Below are 26720 nucleotides of genomic sequence, written 5' to 3' on the forward strand. Positions count from 1 at the left end.
GGTTATAACTGAAGTAACAGACATGAAATAGTTAGAAGAAATGGTTATACAGGGTTCTGTCAGTCATGGGATCCATCAAATTTGATCAATTAAAAAGCATTATTATGCTTTTATGAAAGTATTATGCAGTCATTTAAGACATTTCTTCCTATATAGAACATTTTTGGCATAAAGTGTTCTTTAAAATTGAGTCAAGAACCCATAGGGTAAATAGAGAACCCCATTGGGCCTTTTTTCTAAGAGTCTATTGCTATATAAATGTAACAGTACTTACAAGAATCCCTTGCCACAGCCTAAGGGTCCAAAGTAAAGCTCTGAAGGCAGACACACTCCTTGTCTGCAAACTCCACTGAGACTTGCACAGCTCCAGGGAAATGATGCAGCCTCATTCTCTTTGCCTTTGACAGAAATGAAATGTTTTAGCACTGTAATTCTACCAAAATGATTAAAAAAAAAGAAGCCATGTATCCATGAGTTTTGCTGTTCTACCGTTCAAGTTTTTCCCACTGTAAACTGTAAAGTTTTAGGTTCACACAAGCACATAAAAAGTAAAAGTCAGTTTAAACACTTCTAGCACCACATGCGAACATACAAAACTTACAGTGCAATGCTAAGACGGCAAGGACAAGCAAGACAAGTATACTCTGAGGTTTCATGTTGGTTTCTTCGGATGATGGCACTCCTGAGACGTTTGCTCTGTACTCTGGTCAGGCTGGGTCTTATTTTCCATGTGTCTCTAGAAGGAGGAGTAACTCATCTGAAACCACTCCAATCAGACTTTTAGTTAAAAATTGAATTATGCAGCAGAATGAATAGACGTACTGTTCTTAATCTAATTTGGTGTAATCAGAAAATACCAAAACGCAAGAGGCATTCACACCATCACGTGTTTGAGGCTGCAGCAAATTATCAACTTAAAAAATCATCACCTGATCCGAAACACATGCTTATCCAGATGGCTTTAATTTTTATGTGTCTTAATTTTGAGTATCCTGACATTGCTGAGACCCTCTGTATTTGACTCTTGCATATGCCAATATGGTTTTATTGGAATTTTAGTTTGGAAGAAAGAATTCACAAAAATAGATGTTTGAAACAGATAGATGTTTTTGTTTTTTTTACTCAAACCTTATAGTTATGGCTCTTGTATTAGTTGCTTTTTTACAGGACATTGTAGACTCATTTCTACAATAAATACTATTTCATTTCCAATAATGTCCAGTGAATTCCTTAATGTATTTAATTTGAAATGTGGTCTTGTTGCCAAATTAAAAAAGTTACTTGGCAAACAATACAGCACAGTTGATGTAACAGAAATTTTGAAGAAGTATAAAATTCAGAAAAGTGTAATCAAATTTAACAAAAGTGAAATAATGTAAACTTTAAAGTATATCATCAATGTACATTTATCATTATTAAATATATATCTATAATATATATATATATATATTATTTAAAGTATGATTTGGAGCATCATCTTCTTGCACTATAGCATTTTTCAGATTCAGTTTAATCTGTGATGGGTGTCTGCAAATAACAATATAATAATGGAACAACAGAATGATATTCAAACCTTTGGATTTTGGCTTGCCCGTATTCTTGCAAAAATCATATAGGCCCTACATGTAGGTTTTTAGCCAGAAGATGGCACCAAAGTGTTACTTTGATACTTTTGATAGTTTCAGTGTTATCATTGATCATGACATTCTATATTGAGCAACTATATTTATGAAAACTAACCACTGTTTTCATGTGGTACAGGCCTGCTTTATTGGGTTTAATACCACAAAAGATAGGCAGTGTCAAATGCTAAGACACACACACTTTGACAGTATCTGTCAAAAGTTTGGAGACATTACATATTTTTATGTTTTTATAAGAAGTCTCGTATGCTCAACCAAGGCTGAATTTATTTAATCAAAAATGAAATGGTATTACAATTTAAAATATTTTTTTTCTATTTAAATACATTTAAAAATGTAATTTATTCCTCTGATGGCAAAGCTGAATTTTCAGCATCATTACTCCAGTCTTCAGTGTCACATGATCCTTCAGAAATGCTGATTTGATATACTCAAGAAACATTTATTATTATTATTATTATTATTATTATTATTATCAATGTTGAAAACCGTTTTTGCAGCTTAACATTTTTGTGGAAATGGTGATACTTTTCCCAGGATTCTTTGATGAATAGAAAGTTCATTGAACAGCATTTATTAAATGTATTTATTAAATGTATTAAAGCATTTATTAAATAGAAATCTTTTGTAACAGTATAAATGTCTTCATTGTCACTTTTGATCAATTTAATGCCTCCTTTAAAGAAGAAAAGTTGCAAGAAATGTGGGATAAAGAGGGTAAAGGGAGACATCTTTACCATATTCAAAGGAGTATCAAAGTAAATAAGGTAAGTGAAAACAGCAGAGAGGAAATTGTATTAACTAGGTTAAGGTTGGGACATTGTGCTCTAAATAAAATATTAAAAATGATAAGGAAACATCAGACTGGTCTATGGGAGGATTTCCAGGAAGAGGAATCTGTGGAGCATGTCATAATATTGTAGAAAATATAAGACGCAGAGAGAGTTGATAGAAAATAAACTGAAGGAGCAAGGGGTGCAGAAGAGACTCACTTAAACAACCCTAAGTATGAGACAAAGAACAGGTGAGAGAACTAGTTTATTTAAGGGAAACTGGACTTTATTATAGGGTATGATGGGTACGGTTTTTTATTTTTTATTTTTTATTGTATTTTTTATTTTTTACTATTATTATTATTATTATTATTATTTCCTTGTGTTTTGGTTGGAGGCAGTGAAATAGAGCTAGTGTGAAAAGATGAGGAAAGAATATGGCTTGCCAATAATCTTACAAATATCCTGTGTGGCATTTAGGTTTATACCAGAAGATGGCATTAAAGTGTTACATTGATTTCCGTTTTCTTGTCTGAGATTCAGTGTTTTCATTGTTCATAACATCCAATACAGATCCAGATAAAACAACCAACTGCTGTGTTAAAGCATGTGATACAGGCCTGATTCATTTTTATTTACTTTAATAGCATTAAAGATGTGTTATATGCAGTGTCAATTGCCAATCCATAAGCAAGGCATATATACTGTACATATATTTCTTAGCTATTAAATCATGTGCATTTAGTACAGCTCAAAGAATACATTATCATGTTTAAATAACATTATTTGAGCACACTTGCTTCTGCAGTTCAAAATAAAACTTCTATCATTGTCACTTTTAAAGGGATACTTTTGTTCATCCAAAAGTAAAAAATCTGTAATCATTTACTCACCCTCAAATTGTTCTAAACCTGAGTTTATTTCTCCTTTTGAACACAAAATAAAATATTTTAGGTAACCAAACAGTTGCTGGTCCCCACTGACTTCCATATGAAAAAAAAAATACTATGGAATTCAATGGGGACCAGAAACTGTTTGGTTAACCCTAACCCTAACCGCAAAATGCTACATGTTTTTAATCCTCGAACTTGAGAAAATATACAGTATTTTTGCCCTGATTTTATACCATATATATACAATAGGGGGAAGAGTCAGGAATATAACAGACAAAAAAAGTATATAACGAGACAATGTTTCTATTTTAAAAACAGTGCAGAGAGAATAAAAAAGACCACGGGTTGTGTTCAGAAAGGAAATCAAGTGTGGCATACAACTTCTCTCGATTTACTTTAGATTTTCTACAAGGTAGAATTATTTTTAAATAGGAAACCAGAACAAAAACAAAAAAGACAGACATGCTGATATAGATAAATCTATTATAGATCCTTTGAAAAATATCTTGTTTGCATCCAAGATTCAACAAGGAAATGCTTTCACAGAAAAGTTTATTTATGTCATGTCTGCAAATGGGTGTTTCAAAGTCAATGAAATTGCCATTACACATACAAAAACAAGGAATATCCAAGTAAAAGTCACCAGGCTCAGCACAGTGAAAGGTGACATACTATGATAATCTAAAGGCTGACATTTTGCTATGTACCTATAAACTGCCATGACACTTCAATTTTTGAATTGAAGTGCAACTCCAATTCCCCAACTGCATAGATGACGATGACAAGACCTTGTCCAATGCATTCCTCAAGTTAAATCCTATTTGTTTCTGTGAGTCTGCAAAGGCCCTGAGATAAAACCCTGTAGTTCCACACAGATCATTAAAGGGATAGTTCGGCCAAAAATGATATTTAACCCATGATTTACTCACCCTCAAGCCGTTTGAGATGCATATGTCAATCTTTTTTCAGACGAACACATTTTCAGTTATTTTAGAAAATGTCTTAGAACTTTCAGTGGTTATAATGTGAAGCTATGGGGTCCACCTCCTTCAAGTCCCAAAATGTGCATGCATCCTTCACAAAAGTAATCCATCCGGCGCGTCGAACGTTGCCGGAAGCCAGATATTTTCGTTTATAAAGTTTTAAATATGTATATTTTTACGACAAAACCGCATGGATTACCCTCAGAAGGCCTTCGTTTATCCCCCTGGAGCCGGATGGATTACTTTTGTGAAGGATGCATGCATTGCCATCGCCCATTGCCATAACAACGTCAGCTCTGCTTGTCCTGATATGAGGCTTCCTACACCGTAAACTAAACACAGTAACGAACAATGACGTCAATTTTACCATATCAATGTGAGAGCGAGTCCGATGATGAAACATTGGAAGAACTGTTATTCACCCCGAACCTTCATCGCAAGGATGACTCGAACAGGAAAACTCAGTAAAACACTACTCAGTTTGAGGTACATTATATGAGATGTTGCAACTGTAATTCCTCACAATCAGCATTAACATGTGCATGTCCATCAACAAACCAATTATTTTACAAGTACTAATTTATTTACTGAGTATTTGCAACCTGTCTGTCTTCTAGTAGCTGTGCCAACAGAAATCTGAATCATTCCCTTCCGAATCTTGCAGAAACGGAGAGCGTGAGTAGGAGCTGTCCATGAGCTATAGGGGCAGGAGCAACTTTATGACTCTCTATGGGCTTCTCCCTTGACTTTATCGGACTTTATCGGAATTCTCTACTGTGCAACAGAGAGTCGCGTGGTTATGATGCAATTGTTAGCCTATTTCTACAAAAACTGCTTCTACGGGGCCATAACGTAAGATACAAGGTAATGGAGCCTTTTATACATTGTCATGTTTCTTTAGAAATAAACAATGGATAAATTAAACGCCTCAGATGTAAAGTTATTTGCTGTCAAAGTGACGCCAAAATGAATGGGAGTCAATGGAATGCTAACAGCAGGTGATGGCTTGCTAACCAATGGCGGCCCCCAGGGAAGGTACGCTTTCCGGGTGCTGGATTACCCCCTTGGATGTAACATAAACGTTGGTAAAACAAATATTTCCTCAAAGTAGGGAGAACGACAGACAATCTGCAATAATAGACACAGTTATAATCGTGGCAGTTATAAATGTCACAGTGTCTGTTTGGTGTTCCCTGGGTGTCCACTAGAGGTCTCTTCCCCATTCCGTCACCATCACATTAGGAACTGCATTTCCCATAAGCCTTTGCCTGTACTCATTACTGGTCATTTGCACACAGCTGTTTCCACTCACATTGTTTGTATCTTCTTATTTATACCCTGTTTGTTTCATTCATTGTCACGGAATCCTTCTTTAATGTCACTTGCACTTCGGAGATCTTTTGCCTGTTTTGTTTCTTGTTTTGGACTGCCTTTGTATGGATTTTGACCCTTTGCCTGGATGACTTACGATTACGGATTACCCTATTAAATTTACACTTGGATCTATCTATTTGTGTGCGTGTCGTGACAGAAGTATTTCAGTAAGACTGATAATAACGTGAGTTAGCCAGTTAGCAGGAGACCTACACAATATAAACCTCAAAACTAAGTATTTTGAACACCATCTTACAAGAGCCAAGCGGTGTGCGAATCCTGCATTGAACTCTGAGATTTGAGAAGCAGTCGTCAGTGAAATAAAGGGAACACAGCAAAAGTTTAGGATTATACTGCTGTGATATCGGTAAAGATTAACTTTAACCACTGATTCTTCACATGCTCGTCCTTGGGCAGTGAAAAAAAAAAACTGGCATTTCATTGACTCAGAGTCGAATCTTACTTTTGAAAGACAATAACTTTTTATACGGTGCACTTTCAGATTTAAAACTTTGCAGGATGTTTTCATTCACTTAGAGCTATATGTTACACACTACATGAAAGGTCATTTTCAAAAAACCATAATAGGGGCCCTTTAAATAAGTTGCATTGCAATCTTTTTATTGATATTTATGTATATGTATTCATATTCAATATCATACAGTTTTACCACAAACTCATGGTTTTTATTTTGATATTTATCATAACAGTCATGAATCATCAGGGAGCACGCAAACCCTACTTGCGAGCCATGTTATTTTTCCAGGTCTGATGTGTTATGAATCAATAAGCAGTGCTCAGTTTTTGGAATATACACTTTGCTTTGGTCCTAATAGGAGTTAATACAATTCCATATATTATAGGATTAACCAGAGGTGGAACAATCACAAAGGAAACTGACAACAAGTTTTTAAAACCCTGAGGCAGACTGCTAGTTCCAAACAGCTCATATAGGGCATTAAAAAGTGACCACACCACATAATTCAAAAAAGCTACCAAATGTGGCAAACATGTGGTTATGAACTTCTTGTGGTTTTGGACAGAGTACTTACAAGCGATCACTATTTTAATATATGACAAAAACACAAACCATACCAGAGCATTAACAGCAAACGTTAATATTCCATTGATCACAAACTGAGCAGTGTCCACCCTGCAGGCAAGTCTCTCCAAGACCCAGGTTTCACAGTACAGTTTATTTATCTGATTCATGCAGATCGGAAACCTGAGCGTCATCAGTATGATCAGTATTGCAGTGCAGCAGGGAAACATCCATATGAAAGTCAGCAGCTTCCAAACAGTGATAGTTGTCATGACAGTCTGGTAGTATAGCGGTCTGCAGATTGCTAAGTACCTATCGAATGCCATTACGCTTAGATTAGTAAACTCCCCTATTGCATAGGTGAAAATGGCAAAACTTTGTATGGCACATTCTTCCAGGGAGATTACATTGGTTTCATTAAGTAAATAATACAGTAGGGGTGGATAAAATCCTGTGGCTCCGTATAATCCATTTATACATAAATTGCACACAAAAATGTACATAGGCTGGTGGAGGACTTTCTCCAGAACAATTATGAAAATCAAGACTGCGTTGACAAAAATGGTCAGAAAATATCCTGGGAGGGCAAAAGAGAATATAGTGATCCTGCTGGTGTCATTCAGAGCTGTGAGATAGAACAAGGAGAAGGAGGAGACGTTGTCCATTCCACTTGACAAACTAATGCAGGCCAGACAAAAATGCATTAACAAAAGCATCTTAGGAAAATTACAATCATAATCAATGCTTATTTTACACTTCCTCACATGCATTTTCTTTTTGTACACACACATTTTGGTCATACACATAACATATTTACAGTCAAATACTTCATGTAGCAGAGAAAATCCTTTGATGAGAAAACTAATAAACTGAATTGTGTTTGTACCTGAAAAAGAAAGAGTGTTAATCTTGAGGTTTTCTCGAAAGATCTTCCTATACCGTTCTGTGCTCTGAGGGAGAGTGCTCGTGGCTGAATCAACTGTAAAGTTTATATAACAGTGGGTCAGAGGATGGGATGGGTTATCGGCCCTTTGATAATTAGGCGGTTCATGCTTGCAAATACTATACAAAAGGTGATGTCACTCCATTATTGTTGTCTATAGCTTTTTGTTGAATTGCTGATATTCCTTATGTATAAGTCACTTTCACGAGATCACACTTACATACAATTAGAGGGAGTAAAGTTTAATGCGTATTTGGCGTGCTGTCCGGGGGGAGGGCTCCGAGCTCGGATAATAAGCGGGGCAGCCAAAAATCTGCCCCAATGGCTCTCTATGAGAGTTCACTGCAGTTCCATTTGTCACCACAGATTTACATTGGAAATTTGTGGGTGCTGTAGAGCTATGGAGGGCTCCAAGATCGGCTGCCCCGCTTAGAATCAGGAAACATCATGCACTAAATTAATATATTTTGCGATTTTGTGATTAAAACACATTGCAAATATACATAACCGAAATAATCGATGCACTGTTTCGATGAGCACTTCCGCTGTGCGTTGTGTTCACTAGAGAGCCACGTTTTTGTTTTTTTACAGTCAACTTCAGTAAGCTAATATTTTATGATGTTACAATGGTGAAATTACAAACATGGACTACACATTCTGAGATGTGAAATCAAATGAATAATGAGGAATTTTATTAATATTATGAAATTGTTCTTCTCCTAATTCCCTCCTTAAAATCTTGGGTAGGCTGTGCCTTCTTTGTCTCTCCTGACGAGCTGCCCCTGTATGTACGTAATTGTGCAGGAAATATTAAGCATTATTATTTTTCATGAAATTGTGAAGCGTGTATTTTTCCCCCTGATGTCTTTTATTGACCAACGTCCACTTCAAAATCTTGGAGAACTTGGAAACAATGACAGTTAATGGGCTAATGGACCGCACAAATTCTCTGGCATTTCACTAGCGTGTAAGTAGGCATAGGAATGAAGTGTTATATTTATGTAGGCTATTATATTATATTTTATATCGACTGTCTTAAATCAAGGCTGCAAACTCTCAGGCCACACATCCATTTTCTCCCGCAGTAAGAAAAAAAGAACAAAAGGAAGATACAGACAATGACAAGGCAGAGCAGGCCGCACTGTGCAGCAGCAAGTTATTCAGACCAATCAGGGTAAATGCCCAACTTCAATTGGGCATTTACAACTTCGTGTGAACACAGGCAGGTCAGAGAGTTATGGTAATGGAGGCGCTTAAAAAACAAAACATAAGTAAATCTGTATTCAGATTTCAGAATGAGCGAATTGCAGTAGGCCTATATGTTGAGGTGTCTTGTTGTCTGTCCATTGATCTGTTCACTAATGAAGACGAACATAACTTGCTCACACTTTTTATAAACAGGGAAAATTCCCAACTTTAATTAAATAATTTAAATGTTTAAGACTCATGAGATGAAAGAATGTACAGGGAGACGCGTTTGGTAATGTTATCTCATTCAAATCAGATGATTTCCTATTAATTCAATATAATGTGTGGTAATACCAATATGGCAGTGCAGAGTTATATCCAAAGGTTTCTCTTTGAAAGCAATGAAGTTGCACATCAAAAATGTACGCTAGCTACCCTGCATGTTAAAAAGTGACGCCAAGGAGTCCTGACCAAATGTCCATATGTGACGAATTGGGAGTGAGAATGTGTTGCACAATCAGACAGAAAATGTACAGTGTCTTAATAAGGGAATGTATCTAAAACATAAAGAGTAAACACACATTTACCATTTCATTTAAGACATTCAGATGCTTTTAACAATAACTAAATCCATTATCATGTTATTGCTAACAGTCCACTTATGGAACCCATCTCCAGTGTAGGCTATATGATCACATGATTTACCTTAACACTAACATGAGAGTCATAAAGGAATGCACACTGGGTTGAAAATGTAACTCAATACATTCAAAAAAATTCGCATTATGTAGCATCATAGTGTTAATGATTCGGAGATCGACTACTTTTGACTGCCAAAATTCCAGCCACCGGAAACACTAACTGATAAAGTGAGTCGTACAAAACCTTTCTTTTTAGCAAACTTTGTGTACACAAACAATGTTCTCAATGCTCGAGTTCATGTGTAGAGCCCCTGGTGATACTTCAAGCACAGTTTCATGTTGTGTCGAGCATTCTTAGTGTTTTAAATATAGCTATTTTGATGCTATAGGGTAGAGTGGGGGAAAACGCCCCCCTTAAGGAAAATGTGACATTACAGTGAAACAAAACATAAATTTGACTAGAATTGCCATCCCGGTTTTGAGTGACTATGGCAGGAGTTATTCACCAAATATAAAAATTGCTTAGCCTTCATAATTAATTAGCATTTTGACTGAAAATATTTTTGTACAAAGGGGGCGTTTTGCCCCAGCGGTGGGGTAAAACGCCCCCCAAGGTGGGGTAAAATGCCCCCTTTCTTACAAACCAGTTTGCTTGATAGATCAACAGCAAAATTAACAGACAATAGTTTTTAATCTCTAAAAGTAAAAGGCAAGTAATGTATAAACATGTAAATATATTAATATTAATATATTAATATTTATTTCAGCAATGTCCAAAATAGCCAAATTTAACTACCTTCCATCAGTGAGCTAACTTTGCTAGCAAGCTAGCTAGTTAATGTTCACTTGAGGTAATTTTTTCATGTTTTGTTCAAATATTTTGATTTTACCACCTAGTTATACTGCATTAAGTGTAAAACAAAGGATTTGATAGACATAAATATTTTATTATAGTAATTATGATAGAGAGAAACTATGCTCCCAGGGGGGCGTTTTACCCCTCAGCGTATGACTTTTTTAAAAAAAATTAAAAAAAATTTTTTTTTATAATTATATTCCTTATAAATAACATATGATCTCAAACTACAGACTTCACTATTCATCTATCATACATCACTGCGATATCCTGCAGAACAATATTCTCTTAAACACTTATTTACTAATATCTGAAAATTATAGCATTTACCATGTAATCCTCTTCTCTTCAAATGTGTCGCTGGTGTCAGCTTCTCCATAGAGATTTGTATATCCCCGTTATCAACGTAGTGCATAGCAACAGTAAAAACCTATATTGACTACTTTTAGTGGTTATTTTGGGAAAAACAGGTGGGGGGCGTTTTACCCCAGGGGGGCGTTTTCCCCCACTCTACCCTATCATTGTAGTGCCCCTAGCACTCCCATTCAAAGGGCATTTTGATCGAATACGAAAATACGGTCAATCTTAAAAGTGGAGTTTCCATTCTAATTATGCTTTTACACAAATGTTTGACTTGGGTAGATTAACAAAAATAGCCTATGCAATTTGGCGAGAGTTACCCTTTAAATGCTAGACTCCCCAATGTATAGTTTGTAATTAAAAAATATATTTGTTGAAACATGTATTGTTTTATACAATGAAATCTGAATTTGAAAACAGCATTTTATTTATTAAAATAGTGTCATAAATAAAAATTTATATTTAATTAAACTGTTGGGTTATTTTAACAATTGGCGTTTAACCCAATGCATTGGGTTAAAATAACCCACAGTTGGGTTATTTTTAGCCTATTCATTAAATTACCAATACACTACCACTACTTTAAGGTTCTTCTGAGATGTGTAGTAGTTTGGTAATCTAAGTATTTAAGGTAGGTGATTCAATGGAGCCAAATCTTAATTCTCATCTATTCTTTATGGGATCGACTGACTCCTTTGTGTTTAATTATAGGAAGTCATTCCAAAGAAAAAAGTTGCTTTCATCAGTTTGAAATAACTTGCTCTGCCTTTGAAGTTTTGGAGATGTCAGTACAGTCATACATTTTTAACCAACAGCAAAACAGTCATTTAGACAATAGGCAGTGCTTTGGGTTATTGTTGCAGGCATGGAGCTCAGTTGTAGCTAATGCAGCCTCAATAGACCCGCATTCTGTGAAGACTAAAATAAATTTTGAGGCAACCTTTCTACTGCAAAATCCCCTGAGGGGGCGCGAGTAGGCAAAATATATATAAAAAAGAAATATCACGAAAATTCCCCATGTTGAAATGCAAGTGGTTGGACTATTATAACACACAACAAATCATCCCCCTAGCGACTTTTACTGGTGTTATTGGTAGTGGTGGGGGAAAAAATCGATTCTGTTCAGTATCGCGATATTTTGCGCACGCAATTCAATACAGTAGCGCAAAGTATTGCACTATTTAATTATAAAATTATCTGTTTTACTTTCGGGTTTATAGGGCTGTGACGGTGGGAGTTTTTTTTTACCACCGCGGTGGTGGACCAACTAGGTCTATACCTGCGGTGGTTGGGGGGTTGTTTTGAGCAAAAAAAGTGTTTATTTGAGCAATTCCGTCAAAGAAACAACACACTAGGCCTGTAAAGTATTAAAATAAATATCATTAAATATTGGAAACTTAAATAATATAGGCTAATAAAGTTAAATCTATTTAAAAAAACAAACGTGGACTGCGCTTTGAGAGGGATGTGGGACACGAACAGGAAAGAGACCATCGATCTCTTTTCTGATATCTTCATGTTTTCTACTTGTTGTAAAAGGTATGAAGAGCGAATTTTATTCTCCACAAGGGCAAGACATTTAGGCTATGTTTGAAATTGCGCTGCCAGAGAAAGCGAAACAAAAATCACCCGCGCGTGTGAAACACGCTTTACAAATAAACTTGAGACGCCGCATGTCTAATAACAAGCACAAACTGTGTTAAAAAAGAATTTGACGTAGCCTACAAGTAAAAATGTGGGCTATCTGTCAGCGTTTTTCTACTTTACCACAAGAATACGAATATAATATGCCTAATTAAAAGCGAACCAAGGAAGAAACGTTTATCCCCTGCGAAAATGGGTGAGACGTGAGTGAAGATTTGGGAAAAGAAACAAGAGATTCCATGTAGGGACGAGTCACGATTTTTGAATATTCGATTAGTTTATTTAATTATAGAATATCGAATAGGTTGTGCGATTATTCTCTAAAATAAAATCTGCATGTTCTGGTGCAGATGCGGCGATGCGGTGGTGACGCTGTCAATAACGCACATAACAGCTGTCACAAAGAACCAGCAAAATGATTATGAATGTGCCAAATATAGCACAAGGAGACAGTTTAATTGTTTATTAATAAACTAGTGTTTTCTGTGTCAGTGTCGGGCTGCAAAGATAAAGTTAATTGACGATGCCGTCTCGTCATCTTCGCAGTGAACGCATATATAGAGAGATGCACACTTCATGGATTACATAAGCAGAGTAGGCTAGTCGGTTTCTTTTCGTTTTGAATTATTTTATAATGGGACCGAATTGAGGATCTTTGCAAGGCAAAGCAGGCTCAGGTCTCACATTAACATCGCCTACCTGCAAGCTTCTGTGAAAAATGCAGATGATATGCCTACTAGGCCTAGTAGGCTAATAATAACAATAATAAAGCATAAATTTATATCAGAGGTCTGGTGCCAATTCCCAATTATAGCAATAGCCTATGATAATTACTAGGCCTAATAGTACCCAGGGAGGAGGAGGAGGGGGGGCCCCAACTGCAGTGAACCAGCTTTGGGGGGGCCCAGCTTGCAAAAGGTTGAGAACCCCTGGCTTAAAGGGATAGCTCACCAAAAAAATTCAATTACGTCCTCATTCACCTCATGTTACAAACCTGAATGCATTTTATTTTTTCTGTGGAACATAAAAAGATATTTTGAAGAATGTTGGTAACCAAACAATTTCGGTTCCCTTTGACTTCCATTCTATAGACAAAAAAATACAGTGTTGTAATATGATCTTACAACTTGAAGTCAAATCCAATTGACAGGATGCTTAGGCTGGGTGGATTCAAAACGGTTTTATTTTATTTTTTTACAGTTTGTACATACATCACACCATTGTGCATGTTAAAAACAAACATGTGTTTTGTTTTGCCTGTATCAGTTTTTGTACACAATTAAGTTGTGGACCTTTTGTGAAACATGTTCTTTTGCTGCAACACATGAAGTAAAAACTCTTTTGCGCACTGCTCTAATATTTAATCCATAAATTAGAGGACTAAAAATAGGTGGAACTATAACTAATTCTAAAGCCAAAAAATTACGCAGACTCTCTGGAATGTCATTTGAACCATATCTGTTATACATTAAATCAAAAAGGAAAGCAAAAGTGAAATTTATCAGTGATAATATGTGTGGCAGACACGTTTGCCAGAATTTCCTTCTGTTCTCTAAAGATGCTTTACATGCAGAGATCAGTTTTACATAGGACACTATGATGAAAACTATAAAGCTAAAAAATGTGACTGTAATGGTATATCCAAATACATTATTTACAACAGATGATACACAAGACAGCTTTACAATTGACCAGTTGTCACAGTATAATTTGTCAATGTGATATTTACAAATAGATCTCAAGTTTGCTAACAGGGTGGCTATAACACCACAGATGTTGGGCACAATCCAAGAAAACAGAATTAATTTGACACAGGTGTTTTTAGTTAATTTGGAATGATAGTCTAAAGGTTTGCATATGGCTACATATCTATCATAAGACATCACTGTTAATATTGTGATCTCAGAAAGTAAAGAGCTGTAGATAACATAGGTTTGCAGAGCACACATATGGAAGGAGATCACATATGAATCCAATATTAAATCAGACAGAATTTTAGGGTAGAATCCTGTGGCTCCATAAACCCCATTTACACACAGATGAGACAAGAATATGTACATTGGTTCATGAAGTGCTTTCTCTATGATAATGACCACCACAACAACAATATTTATAAACAATATAAAGAGATATAAGGCAAGAAAACAAATAAAATATACATGCCTATATAATTTAGTCTCTTTTGGCACCATAAGAGTCAGTGTCAAAGGATAAGACATGTTATCCATCATGGAAGTCAAGGTATGTCATGGATAGTCCTTTAAATCACACGAAACAAACAAATATCAAGCAAAACAACCCAATACAAGACAATATTAGTCAATGGTCAGTAAATGAATAACTAAAGCAGACATTTAATTAAGCTTCAATTACCAAAGTTGCCTAAGGACATAAAGCAGTCAGATAAAGAAAAAAAGGAAAGTTAACAGTTTCCACAAATGTGTTTACAACTGAAAGTGATGAGGTCTCTAGCTTAGTTTTATATTTAGTGATTTCTCATTAGGGAAATCTCTGAGAGATATTCTAACATTTCTTGGGACTAATTATGGGTTCAAGCACAACACTTTGCATACGTCTTGATCTGTTAAAATAAATGTCAAAATAAAATAAATGTCAATTTTAGTAACAATACCTGCGAAAACAGCCCCACATTTAATAAGTTTGGAACACCCCATATTTAAGGATTTTGTTGTAATCTTACTAAATGAAACCATATCATTTATAGCTCTCAAAATGTCATGTTAGGGGTGTGCGATATTGACAAAAAAGTATATCTCAATATTTTCTGGGATTTTATCGATAACGATAATTAGATGATATTTTGCTGAGTGCTTTTATTGTGTTGGTACCTTTGCAGGTTTAGGACTGTCATGGACAGCTGAATCCTAAAATTTTGGATATTCTTCATATTCTATATCAGTTTGCAGCAGTGACAGAAATCATCTTTTCCAATAAGATTAAATTGATTTGTACCTTTTATGGGCATTTTTTCCTTTAAAAATAAACTTTTTAACCTAATTAAATGCATGCAATTTTATTAGTCAAATTCTTACATTAAATCAAATTCTATTGGAATAATAAGACTAATTGAACAAGACAAATAGGGCTGTTAACAATCAAATTAAATCAGTATCAACTAAATTGATCTTGCATTTGCAGCTCAGAGGGACATGAATGCATTTAACATGCAGTTACAAATGCATAAATAATATTTTGACGTATTAAACATAAAACGTTGAATATCGAGATTAGAAATTATTTAAAAAAATGAAAAGATACTTTAATTGTGAAATTAAAACCGCCAGTGGGTGGCAGCAAGTCACTGTTGATGAATGAGACTTTGGGTGCTATTTTAACGATCTAAGCGCTTGGGCGGGCATACACTGTGCGATTTTCGTCCGAATTCTGACTCGTGCGACTCTTTTTCGGGTCGGGCCGATTTTCAGCTTTGTCGTAGTGCAGTATTCGTGCAGTGTACAGGGGTAAACGAGAGGCGATTAACCTTTCCCGACCGGCAATCGGATGGTCGGATGAATTTCTGGCATATCAGATATTGGGACTATATTGGGGTGAAGCACAGGCGAAGCACTGCTACTTGGGCGCAGAGATATCACACTCACCACCAGTTCGTGTTGACTCTCATCCTCCTCACGTCCTCAGGCTGTTGAGCGATCGCAACCTCCTCCCCCTGTCGTTCTATTTCCAAAGCACGCAGCTCATCTTCTGAAAACTCTGGTTCATAGAGGTATATGGTTCTGGCTCTCGACTGTCTGAGAAGTCACCCTTTTCGTCTCTCACAAAATCCGCCATGTTCATCGCCATTCACTATGTCTATTGTAGGAAAAATAGCCGGCTACTATTCACGCTGGTATGTTGACGGAAGTTGGGGGATTTCAGGTGTTGCGTGATATCTCTGCGCCCAAGTAGCAGTGCTTCGCCTATGCTTCACCCCAATATAGTCCCATGTCAATATCTGCCTAGGAAATCACCTAGTCTTAATCTGCATTGCTATTTGTACTCGTTGTGAATACGCAGGCCACAAGAAGTAATTCGTTTATTTTTTATTTTTGAATCACTTTTACTCACGACATGCTAGCTGGCAACAAAGGATTCCATTCATTATGCTAAGCTAAGCTATCGGCGGCGCTGCCAAACTAAAACAATGCATGTTTTTTTTTGGGCATTGGGACAAAAATGCATTTGCCCACCTATCTAAATGTAGGAAAAACAGTGAATAAGCCCTATTTCAAAAAACGGTGGAGTGTTCCTTTAAAACAGACACCCAAAAGCGTGCGGTGGGTTTAGTGGGGGGTAACTGAGAATGAATGGGGGAAAGTCACGTGAGAGGAGGCAATGGCTCCATCGCGCTATGATTGGATATGATTGGTTATGATCGTACATGATTGGCTCGTGCAGTAAATCCCGCCTCTTGTTTTCGTGCGAGTTCACGGATCGGCCTGAATTAAGATAATTATGGCGTTAATGAAAAATGGGAGGGGGGTCTTTTTTTTATTTAAAAGAAAAGATGAACATTACACATATAATATATATTGTTTAAATTGTTACTGCCTTTGGTTATTATTTTGGAATAAATTTAAAAATACTAACTTGATGAATTGTATACTTGGTTTTAATACATAGAAAATTACTTAGTGTAAAAATAAAAAATAGAGCTGGAGACCAGGTAAATTTATTTATTAAGTGTCGACTGTAGACGCTTGGGTGTCGATGCCCCAGGTAATTAGGTCCTGGTATGTAAGAAAAATAACATGTAGGCTATGTGTGCATTAAAAGTACCATTTCAGCAACGAGAACGATGCTGAGCCAAAAGATGATAAAGATGTGTTCTGGCGACTGCCGTGTTTATTGAACCAATCAGATAAGAGTAAATTGAGAGTCAGCAAGAAGATCATTTGATTGGCTACATGAAGAAGGTGGACCCGCCCTCCTCCTCCTGCTTGCAAAACTCAATGGGCCCTATTTTAAGGATCTAAGCACATGGTCTAAAGTGCACGGCAAGTGCACTTAGGACGTGTCCGAATCCACTTTTGCTAGTTTAACAACAGGAAAAATGGTCGGCGCACCTAAAAGGGTTGTCTCTATTCTCTTAATGAGTAATGGGTGTGTTTTGGGCATAAAGTGCAATAAACCAATCAGAGTGTAATTTCCCATTCCCTTTAAAAGCCAGTTGTGCTCGCGCCATGGCGGATTCGCTATTTACATGGCACATTTTGCAAACGGAAAGACTGATCTGCTCGTGTGCAAGGTTAAGCAGACCATCCTGGTCAATGGTGCAGTCTATTTCAGTTGCCTCAAAATAGCAACAAGGCAACAAATCGGGTTATTACGGGAACTTTTTTGCCTCATGTTCACAACAATTCATTTAGACATTTGCAACAGTTTATTTTTTTACACAAATGTTGATTTGCGATCAATCTGTTTCACAGTTCCTGGCTCTGATGTTTTTTTCGGTTGCAAATTGCTGTGTAAGCGTGGAAAAATGGAAGTCAGAAGAATACAGATGATATTTATTTTGCGTAAGCATGAAGCTGCAGTTTCACAATACATCCATTACACTTACGAATAACAGTAAAATGCTGCAAATATTTTTTTCTTTCACTTGAAAGACGATTTACACCTTTACAAATCTTCTCTTGCACATGCAAATTTTATTTAGGCTTGCAATCTTATGTACACTTTCACAAATCTTACCCTGCGCATGTGATTCTTTATGGCATCATATTACCTTCATAGGAAGGCCAAATACCAGGGAACCGGTGAAGAGGTTCATGTACACTGTAGGGCTTGAAGGCGGCATATTTTTTAAAACAAAAATGTAAAATAAAAATACACGACTAAACCAATGGTTTAATCATTTATTTTATCATCAGAATAATGGAGGTTCAGAATGAAGGTTTTACGTGAGATTCTATTAAGATTCTATTAAGTCTGATTATTGGCAATAATCACATTATTGGTGTACATGTAAAATAGCAGTATAATTTGAAGTAAAATAATTAAAATGTAAAACATTTAAAGTAAAATATAAGTAAAATGGGTTATTTTGATAGTCCACTTTAGACATTCTACTAACTATAAGTAACTTTTCAACTACATGTCAACTAACTATCATTAAAGTATAGTAGACTGTTAGGTTATGGTTAGGTGTTAGGGTTCAGGTTAGTAGAACAAGTTGACTTGTAGTTGCCAGTTACTTATAGTTAGTAGAATGTCTGTTGGGGGACCAACAAAATAAAGTGTTAGCAGATATTAAGCAGACAGTCTATTAATACTCTGATGACAGTTAGTTGACATGTAGCTGCAAAGTTACTTATCGTTAGTAGAATGTCTAAAGTGGACTATCGAAATAAAGTGTTACCGTAAAATGTAAACACATTATACACATCTCAGGAAATTCCCAGGACTTTTCTAATATATTTTTGGTAATTTAGACAAACATCAGCAAATAAATCAACAAAGGATGTAAAATGTTATACAATAAATGTTATAAGTGGATATGGGAGCAGTGAAAGCATAAAAAAATTAAATAAAATAAAAATAGGCCTCATTTTCTTTTGAATGTTTTATGAAAATATTCAATGATGTACATAAAAATAATGTTGACAGCACATTCTTGTTTTTCTTACTTTTTGTTGTAATTCATTTACTTTAAAAAATATACTATTTTGCATGTCTGTTTGCAAGTACATCAAGTAATTGTCACGGATTTAAGCCTTTTTTAGCTTCTAAAACATTCACTCTTGCTGAAATACATGAGACAAAAACTCTGCGCACTGCTCTAATATTTAACCCATAGATTAGGGGATTAAAAACAGGTGGAACTATAACTAATTCTAAAGCCAAAAAATTACGCAGACTCTCGGGAATGTCATTTGAACCATACCTGCCATACATAACGTCAAAAACCAAAGCAAAAGTGAAATTTATCAGCGATAATATGTGTGGCAGACACGTTTGCCAGAATTTCCTTCTGTTTTCTAAAGATGCTTTACATGCAGAGATCAGTTTAATATAGGACACTATGATGAAAACAACACTGCTAAGATATATAATTGCAAAAATATATCCATAGACATTATTCACAAAAGATGATGTACAAGAAAGTTTTACAATTGACCAATTGTCACAATATAATTTATCAATGTAATAATTACAAAATGGTCTCAGATTTGATAACAGAATTGCTGGAATCACAGAGAAGTTGGGAACAATCCATGAAAACAGAATTAATTTCACACAGGTGAATTTAGTTAACTTGGAATGATAGTCTAAAGGTTTGCATATGGCTACATATCTATCATAAGACATCACTGTTAATATTGTAAACTCACACAGAAAAGAGCTGTAAATAACAAAGGATTGCAGAGCACACATGTGAGAGGAGATCACATATGAATCCAATATTAAATCAGACAGAAATTTAGGGTAGAATCCTGAGGCTCCATAAACCCCATTTACACACAAATGAGACAAGAATATGTACACTGGTTCATGAAGTGCTTTTGTCTTGATAATGACCATAACAAGACGAATATTAATTGACAAGATAAGCAGATAAAGGAAAAGAAAACAAGTGAAATAGATATGCCTATATGACTTAGATAATTTGGGCACCATAAGAGTCAATATCACAGGATAAGACATGTTATCCATCAAGTTATGGATATTGCTTCAAATCACACAAAACAATGATATTCTGCAATAATAATAATAAAAAATATAAGAATAAAAAATATATGGTAAAATGGCTACATTCATTTACAATCTACTCAATCAGACAATCAAAGATGGAGCTTAGAAAAAAAGGCAAACAATCAGATCAACAAATCTCGAGCTGTGTATCTGCGTGTGAAGAGCTGAACGTCTTATAAGAAAAAAATTCAGTTGGGAAATGATTTGAAGATGTTATAAAGCGTCTTGGGATTAATTATAAATATGATCCTTGCAAACTTTGCAATCCTTATTTTTCTTATTTTATTCAAACCAAATAACATGTTGAATTAGTATAGGATTTAGTTTGAATCATTTAGTTTCACTCATCAATGAAGGAACTACCAACGTCACCCAGTCATAGCAGAAAAATACTAGATACAGTAGCTGACCTTCACACTGGACCACGTCAACCAGAGATGTTTGGCAACTAAGAGGATAGTTTTCACTGTTATGCTGATGATACTCAGCTGTATATTTCTTAGTGCCCTGACGAAACTTACCAATTTACAAAATTAACAGAATGCATAGCTGATATAAAAAACTGGATGACTAGTAATTTCCTACTACTTAATTCTGAAAAAACAGAGATTCTAATTATTGGACCAAAAACCTCCGCAATAATAACCTAGAATACTGTCTAACATTTAACTGTCTAGTCTTTGTTGTCTGTTAGGAACCTGGGTGTGCTCTTTGATACCAATCTTTCATTTGTCACGTTTCTAGTATCTGTAAAACCACATTCTTCCATTGTAAAAATATATCTAAATTATAACATTTGCTCTTAATGACAAATGGTGAACAGTTAGTTCATGCATTCATATCCCTTATGGGTGGTTGCCCTGCATGCATAATAAACAAACTACAGCTGGTCCAAAACGCAGCAGCTCGAGTTCTTAGCAGAACCAGGAAGTATGACCATATTAGTCCTGTTCTGTCAACACTGCATTGGCTCCCTATTAAACATTGTATACATTTTTAAATATTGTTGATTACTTACAAAGCACTAAATGGTTTAGCTCTGCAGTACTTGAGCGAGTTCTTATAGTCACATTATACACATTATAGTCCTTCACGTCTATTGCGATCTCAAAATTCTGGCCAGTGGATAATACCTAGAATATCAAAATCGACTGCTGGCGGTAGATCCTTTTCCTTTTTAAGCACCTAAACTTTGGAACAGTCTTCCTAACATTGTCCGGGAAGCAGACACACTGTCAGTATAAATCTAGACTAAAAACAAATATTTTAACCTCGCATACACACAACACATTATCAACTTCTATAATTCAATGTTAGGCTGCATAAACTAGGTCAGCTGGAACTGGGAAGACTTCCCATAACACTTGATGTTAGAATGGCCAATGTCTAATGGTTAGAACACCATAAGAAGAATGGCGTTTACGCAAAATATTAGTCTCTCTGTTTATCCCGAGGTTTACCGTAGTCTGCCGGATCCAGGCCGTATCCAGATCTGCTGAAGGACCTGTGCCTGGACATGACGACATCGCATCCCTGAAGTGTCAACTAGTCTCTTGTGAAGGCCTCCTTCCTTTCCTTTTACCTCTGTACAGATAAAACGTTATCAAAATGATTCCAGTTCGAATGGATATGTGGAAGCAACTAAAGATACTGAGGTCAGTTGGTAAAAAAAGACTACGCACATGCGCACATATATATTTAAATGTGCATACCTATAGACTGAACACGTAATATGCATGTGCAAGCTGTCATCGTTTTCACAGATTCACGTTTTTGAGGTTTGCACAGAGATAACGATTTCAAAATTGTTCAAAACTGGCACCTTGGAACCTATTTCAAAGTTTTCCTATTATTTCCTATTATCACTGTAAAACTGCTTTGAAACAATCTATATTGTTAAAAGCCCTATATAAATAAAGGTGACTTGACTTCACTTGACTTGACATGTCAACTGCGCTTCATTGCTTTATCATGGACAGAACATCCATCATTTAAGATGAACAACAAAATCTGATCTCAGGCTTCACATTTTCCACACTGGAAAATCTCCTCTCATGAGCAAGACTGTTAAATGAAACTAGGATCCACTTGATCTTCATCATCACATTCTTAGCACAGCAGAAGTCTTCTCTTGCAAATGTTTTAACACTTTTTAATTTGTTTCACACATTTTTCACACCCTATGTCAAAACAGTTACCACAGATCTCATTATAAGACCCCAAACTCTATTGGATTCACTGTGTTGAACAAAAGGAAAAATCTATTCACATCTAATAGAAAGTATTTTCATAAGTATTAATCTCTAATGCACCTGTGTGAAACTCGTTTGCACAACTCTTCAATCAGCAATCAGTCCTCATCCATCCATAAAAGATGCCACCTCTGTGTTGCTATTTGTAAGCAGGGATCAAAGCATGGAAGGAGAGCAAGAGGCCATGGCAGAGGGGCCAGAGGAAGAGGAGTTTGCATGCGTGGTGGAGGAGCCACAGCAAGAGGACAAAATAGAGCTCAAGTTTCAAATTACAGTTTTTCTCAATTGCTAAAACACAATTTCTGAAACCTTGCTCCTTTTTCTGAAAACATTACAGTTTTTTACAATCGCTATGACAGTTTTTTCAATACATTTAACAAGTTTCCTAAACTCTTAACACACCAACACACCTAAAACACACAATTGGCAAAACGGTTAATTTCATGCTCAAAATCACACATTGTAAACTAAACTCCAAAACTAATTTTCAAAATACAATAATACATTAACACAATACACTATGTCTACCAAAACACTGCAAACATGTTTCAAAATCAAATAATTATTCAAAACACTAACACATGTTCTCTTCCAACAGGAACATTTAGTCAATCATAACACAATGACAAAAAAAAAAAAAAAACACTATCATCAGCTGAAATTACAGAAACTGCCTTATTTTATGTGTCAGGTCTGCCCTTATACAAAAGACAGTATATTGTATTGATCATAGATTGTGTTTTGCACTGCAGTTTTTTTTTGTCTCTATATTTATGTTTTGTTTGTAATGTAAATGCATGCATTTTGTTGTTGTTTTTTAGTTTTTTTTGCAGCAGAAATTCAATACAACAAAATACTGTAAATGACCCTTCTTAGAGTAGTTTTATAGAATGTATGGTTTGTGAAAAAAAGAAGACAGAGACAGAATTGCTGCAGTAACGGCTTTATTTGCAACAGGACATTTCTGCAAGATAACAAAAATATGCAATATAGCTGCCATTTACAGTATTACTGTATGTGAAAATAAAAGATATACAAACAGAAAAGGCCATCTTCTAATCTGCCAGGTCTTCTGCATTTGTCCACATGTTCTCATCCACATCACACCTGATATCTTCCCTGGCAAGGCATCTTGGGAAGAATCTTTTACAGTAACATGCCTTATCCACCCCTGGCAGTGTTCAGCTGATGTCTTGGTATGCAGCATCTTCTGCATACAGGAGGGACATTTGGTCCTGTGGACTATGGTCAAAAACCCTCCATCTCCAGGCTGAGAAAACTCCTCAATGGGGATTGAGGAAAGGGAAGTAAGGGGCAAGGAAAATAGACATCATCCTCTGATGGGCGTCAAACCAGGCTGTGACGGCTCGGGAATGGTGGAATGCCACATTGTCCCATATTTGCATAACTTCAATCAGCTGTTTCTCACTAGCAATGGAATAATGTGAAAATACAAAAAAGAAAAAAGCACCAGAAGAATAAAAAAAAAAAAAGTCATCTTCTAATTATTTGCATAATAATTGCATACAGCTGTTTCTCAGTAAGAATAGAATAAAAAATAGGGGATATATTTGTGTTTCAATTCACAATATAAGCAGCTGTTTACCTTCCCTTGTAGCTTTAACACAAAATGCATACAATTAAGGTTAGGTTCAGAACAAGGTGTTATCTTTTCTGACATACAGTGTTAAAGCATTGGTAAATTTGACAGTAAAAATACATTGTTTTGTTCTTGTTTGAGCTTGTGTGTAAAAGAAGTTCAAGTGTGTTAAGAGTTTTGGAAAATTGTTAAAAGTATTGAAAAATCTGTCATAGCAATTGTAAAAAACGTACTCGGTTACTAACGTAACCTCTGTTCTCTCTAGAGAGGGAACGAGTATTGCGTAAGCTAGCTTACGCTGCGGGAAAGTCTCCTTTCACGAGATACTGAAGCCAAAAATTATCCTAATTTTTTAAACTTTGTCAACGCAGTGCGGCAGCCTGCAGACCTAGGGCAAGCGAGTCGCGTGCCCATTGGCTGCTCTGCGGCAACTGCAGCAGCCTATGGCTGAGCCTTGCGCGTGACGTCACGTCCAATGAGCGCGCTTGGCGCGCTTAGTGCGTCACAGCCCGTCATTAGGGGTGTGGCTTAGAGTATATAAGCAAGGAACAGAGGCTGCTTCGCTGGTTTCTGTCGCATGAAGCGAAAATGAGCTCGTGGCGAGAGCACGGCGGGTTACGCAATACTCGTTCCCTCTCTAGAGAGAACAGAGGTTACGTTAGTAACCGAGTACGTTCTCTTACGAGAGGTTCTCTCGTATTGCGTAAGCTAGCTTACGCTGCGGGAACACCTTTGTCAACGCCGTGCGCGCGCCCAGCATCCTGAATGAATCCCGTGGGAAGCCCAGGGAACGCGAAACGGAGCTGGGCGGCCAGATACCACAGTACACAAGCACATAATATGGGGCAGGGAGCGGCACAGCCGGTCCAACTAACACTTCCATACAGTGTAGCTCAACCAGTAGAGCTAAATCAGCAGCGTAGCCCGCGCACAGACAGTGGGCTGGCTTACGCGAGACTTAGACTGATAGCACTTTGGCCTGCAAAGCGGGAACATCCAGGTTGTAAAACCTAACAAATGTGGAGGGGGAGGCCCAGCCCGCCGCTGCACAAATGTCATGAATGGGAATCCCACTGGACCACGCCCACGATGAGGCCATGCCTCTGGTGGAGTGTGCCCGAATGCCCAAGGGGCACTGCAGGTTTTTAGATGCGTAAGCAGCTGCGATAGCATCGACTATCCATCTGGACAGAGTGTGCTTCGAGGCGGCGAGACCCTTGGTGCGCCCACCAAACGAAACAAAAAGCTGCTCTGAACGCCTGAAGGCGGCGGAGCGCGAAATATAGCTTCTCAGCGCCCTAACTGGGCAGAGGAGGTGACTATCTGCCTCACAGCCAGTAATCGGCAGGGCTGAAAGGGAAATGACCTGCGCTCTGAAGGGAGTGCCCAAAATTTTTGGGACGTACCCATGCCTCGGTCTGAGAATAACTTTAGAGTCATTAGGTCCGAACTCGAGGCACGCAGCGTTAGTGGATAACGCGTGAAGGTCTCCCACACGTTTTACTGAAGACAGTGCTATCAGAAAAACGGTTTTGAGCGTGAGGTATTTCATATCCACAGTTTCTAAGGGTTCAAAGGGATGTGCTTTCAGTGCGTCTAAGACCAGTGAAAGATCCCACATAGGAACCGAAGGGGGTCGCGGGGGGTTCATCCTCCTCGCTCCTCTAAGGAAGCGGATGACCAACTCGTTCCTTCCTAATGCGCGGCCCGGCTCTGACACAGAGAGCGCTGAAATGGCCGCGACATAGACTTTGAGCGTGGAGGGGGACCTGCCCGCGTCCAGTAGCTCTTGAAGGAAACACAATACTTGTGAGACCCCACATGTCTGTGGATTGAGCCCTTTGGTAGTGCACCATTTGTTAAACACAGACCATTTAGACGTGTAGAGCCGCCTCGTGGAGGGGGCTCTAGATTGTATGATCGTGTTCATCACCCCTTCTGGTAGATCAGCATGTAGTTGTTGAGGCTCCACGCATGCAGAGACCAGTGCTCTGGGTGGGGATGCCAAATCGAGCCGCGGGCTTGAGAGAGAAGGTCTCTCCGCACCGGAATCGGCCAGGGGGCTGAGTCTGCCAATTGTATGAGTTCCGGGAACCAAGCTTGGTTCTCCCAGAACGGGGCTATGAGGAGCACTGTGTGGCGCGCTTTCCTGACTCTCTCGATGACCTGAGGCAGCAGAGAGACTGGCGGAAACGCATATAGCGGGCCGCTGGGCCAAGACTGGGCCAGCGCGTCCTCGCTCTTTGAAAAGAACGCTGGGCAGTGTGCGTTGTCTATTGACGCAAAGAGGTCGACTTTCGCTCTGCCAAAGCGGCGCCACAGCGACTGGACTGTTTGAGGGTGTAGAGACCACTCCCCAGGGGGAACGTTGTCCCTGGACAGTCTGTCGGGGCCCTCGTTCAGATGGCCAGGCACATGCGATGCTCTCAGAGAGCGCAGAGAGTGCTGAGCCCATACGAGGAGGCGTTCCGTCAGGGCGCAGAGTTGCTTTGATCTGACACCGCCCTGGCGGTTCACATAGGCCACTACTGAAGTGTTGTCCGTGCGGACTAGAACATGGTGACCACGGAGGAAAGGGAGGAAGTGCATGAGCGCTTTCTCGACCGCGAGCATCTCTAGACAGTTTATGTGTAGGAGATTCTCCTGGTCTGACCAGTGGCCAAAGACCGGTCTGCCTTCGAAGAGCGCTCCCCAACCTAGGTTGGACGCGTCTGTAGAGACAACTTTCCGGTGTGAGACCACTCCCATATTCACTCCCGTGTGATACCATTCGGCTGCTAGCCAGGGCTGCAGGGCTGAGACACAGACCTGAGTC

General features: G+C 37.6%; 3 protein-coding genes across 3 annotated transcripts; all 3 read right to left on the reverse strand.

Annotated features, from left to right (window-relative positions):
* Positions 1 to 6449: 6449 nt before the first annotated feature.
* On the reverse strand, positions 6450 to 7373 carry LOC311277647 (olfactory receptor 2K2-like; the record flags this gene model as incomplete). The annotated part of the gene is made up of 1 exon (XM_084388016.1): positions 6450 to 7373. One exon carries the CDS (start codon positions 7371 to 7373, stop codon positions 6450 to 6452), a length of 924 nt encoding a protein of 307 aa, XP_084244142.1.
* A 6229-nt stretch (positions 7374 to 13602) lies between these two features.
* Positions 13603 to 14568, reverse strand: LOC311277648 (olfactory receptor 6N2-like; the record flags this gene model as incomplete). The annotated part of the gene is made up of 1 exon (XM_084388017.1): positions 13603 to 14568. The coding sequence occupies one exon, from the start codon at positions 14566 to 14568 to the stop codon at positions 13603 to 13605; it is 966 nt and encodes a 321-aa protein (XP_084244143.1).
* Positions 14569 to 19060: 4492 nt separating this feature from the next.
* LOC311277649 (olfactory receptor 4B13-like) lies at positions 19061 to 20014 on the reverse strand (the record flags this gene model as incomplete). The annotated part of the gene is made up of 1 exon (XM_084388018.1): positions 19061 to 20014. One exon carries the CDS (start codon positions 20012 to 20014, stop codon positions 19061 to 19063), a length of 954 nt encoding a protein of 317 aa, XP_084244144.1.
* Positions 20015 to 26720: the final 6706 nt, after the last annotated feature.

Source organism: Rutilus rutilus (assembly GCF_951802725.1).
Source record: "Rutilus rutilus genome assembly, chromosome: 18".
NCBI lineage: Eukaryota > Metazoa > Chordata > Actinopteri > Cypriniformes > Leuciscidae > Rutilus > Rutilus rutilus.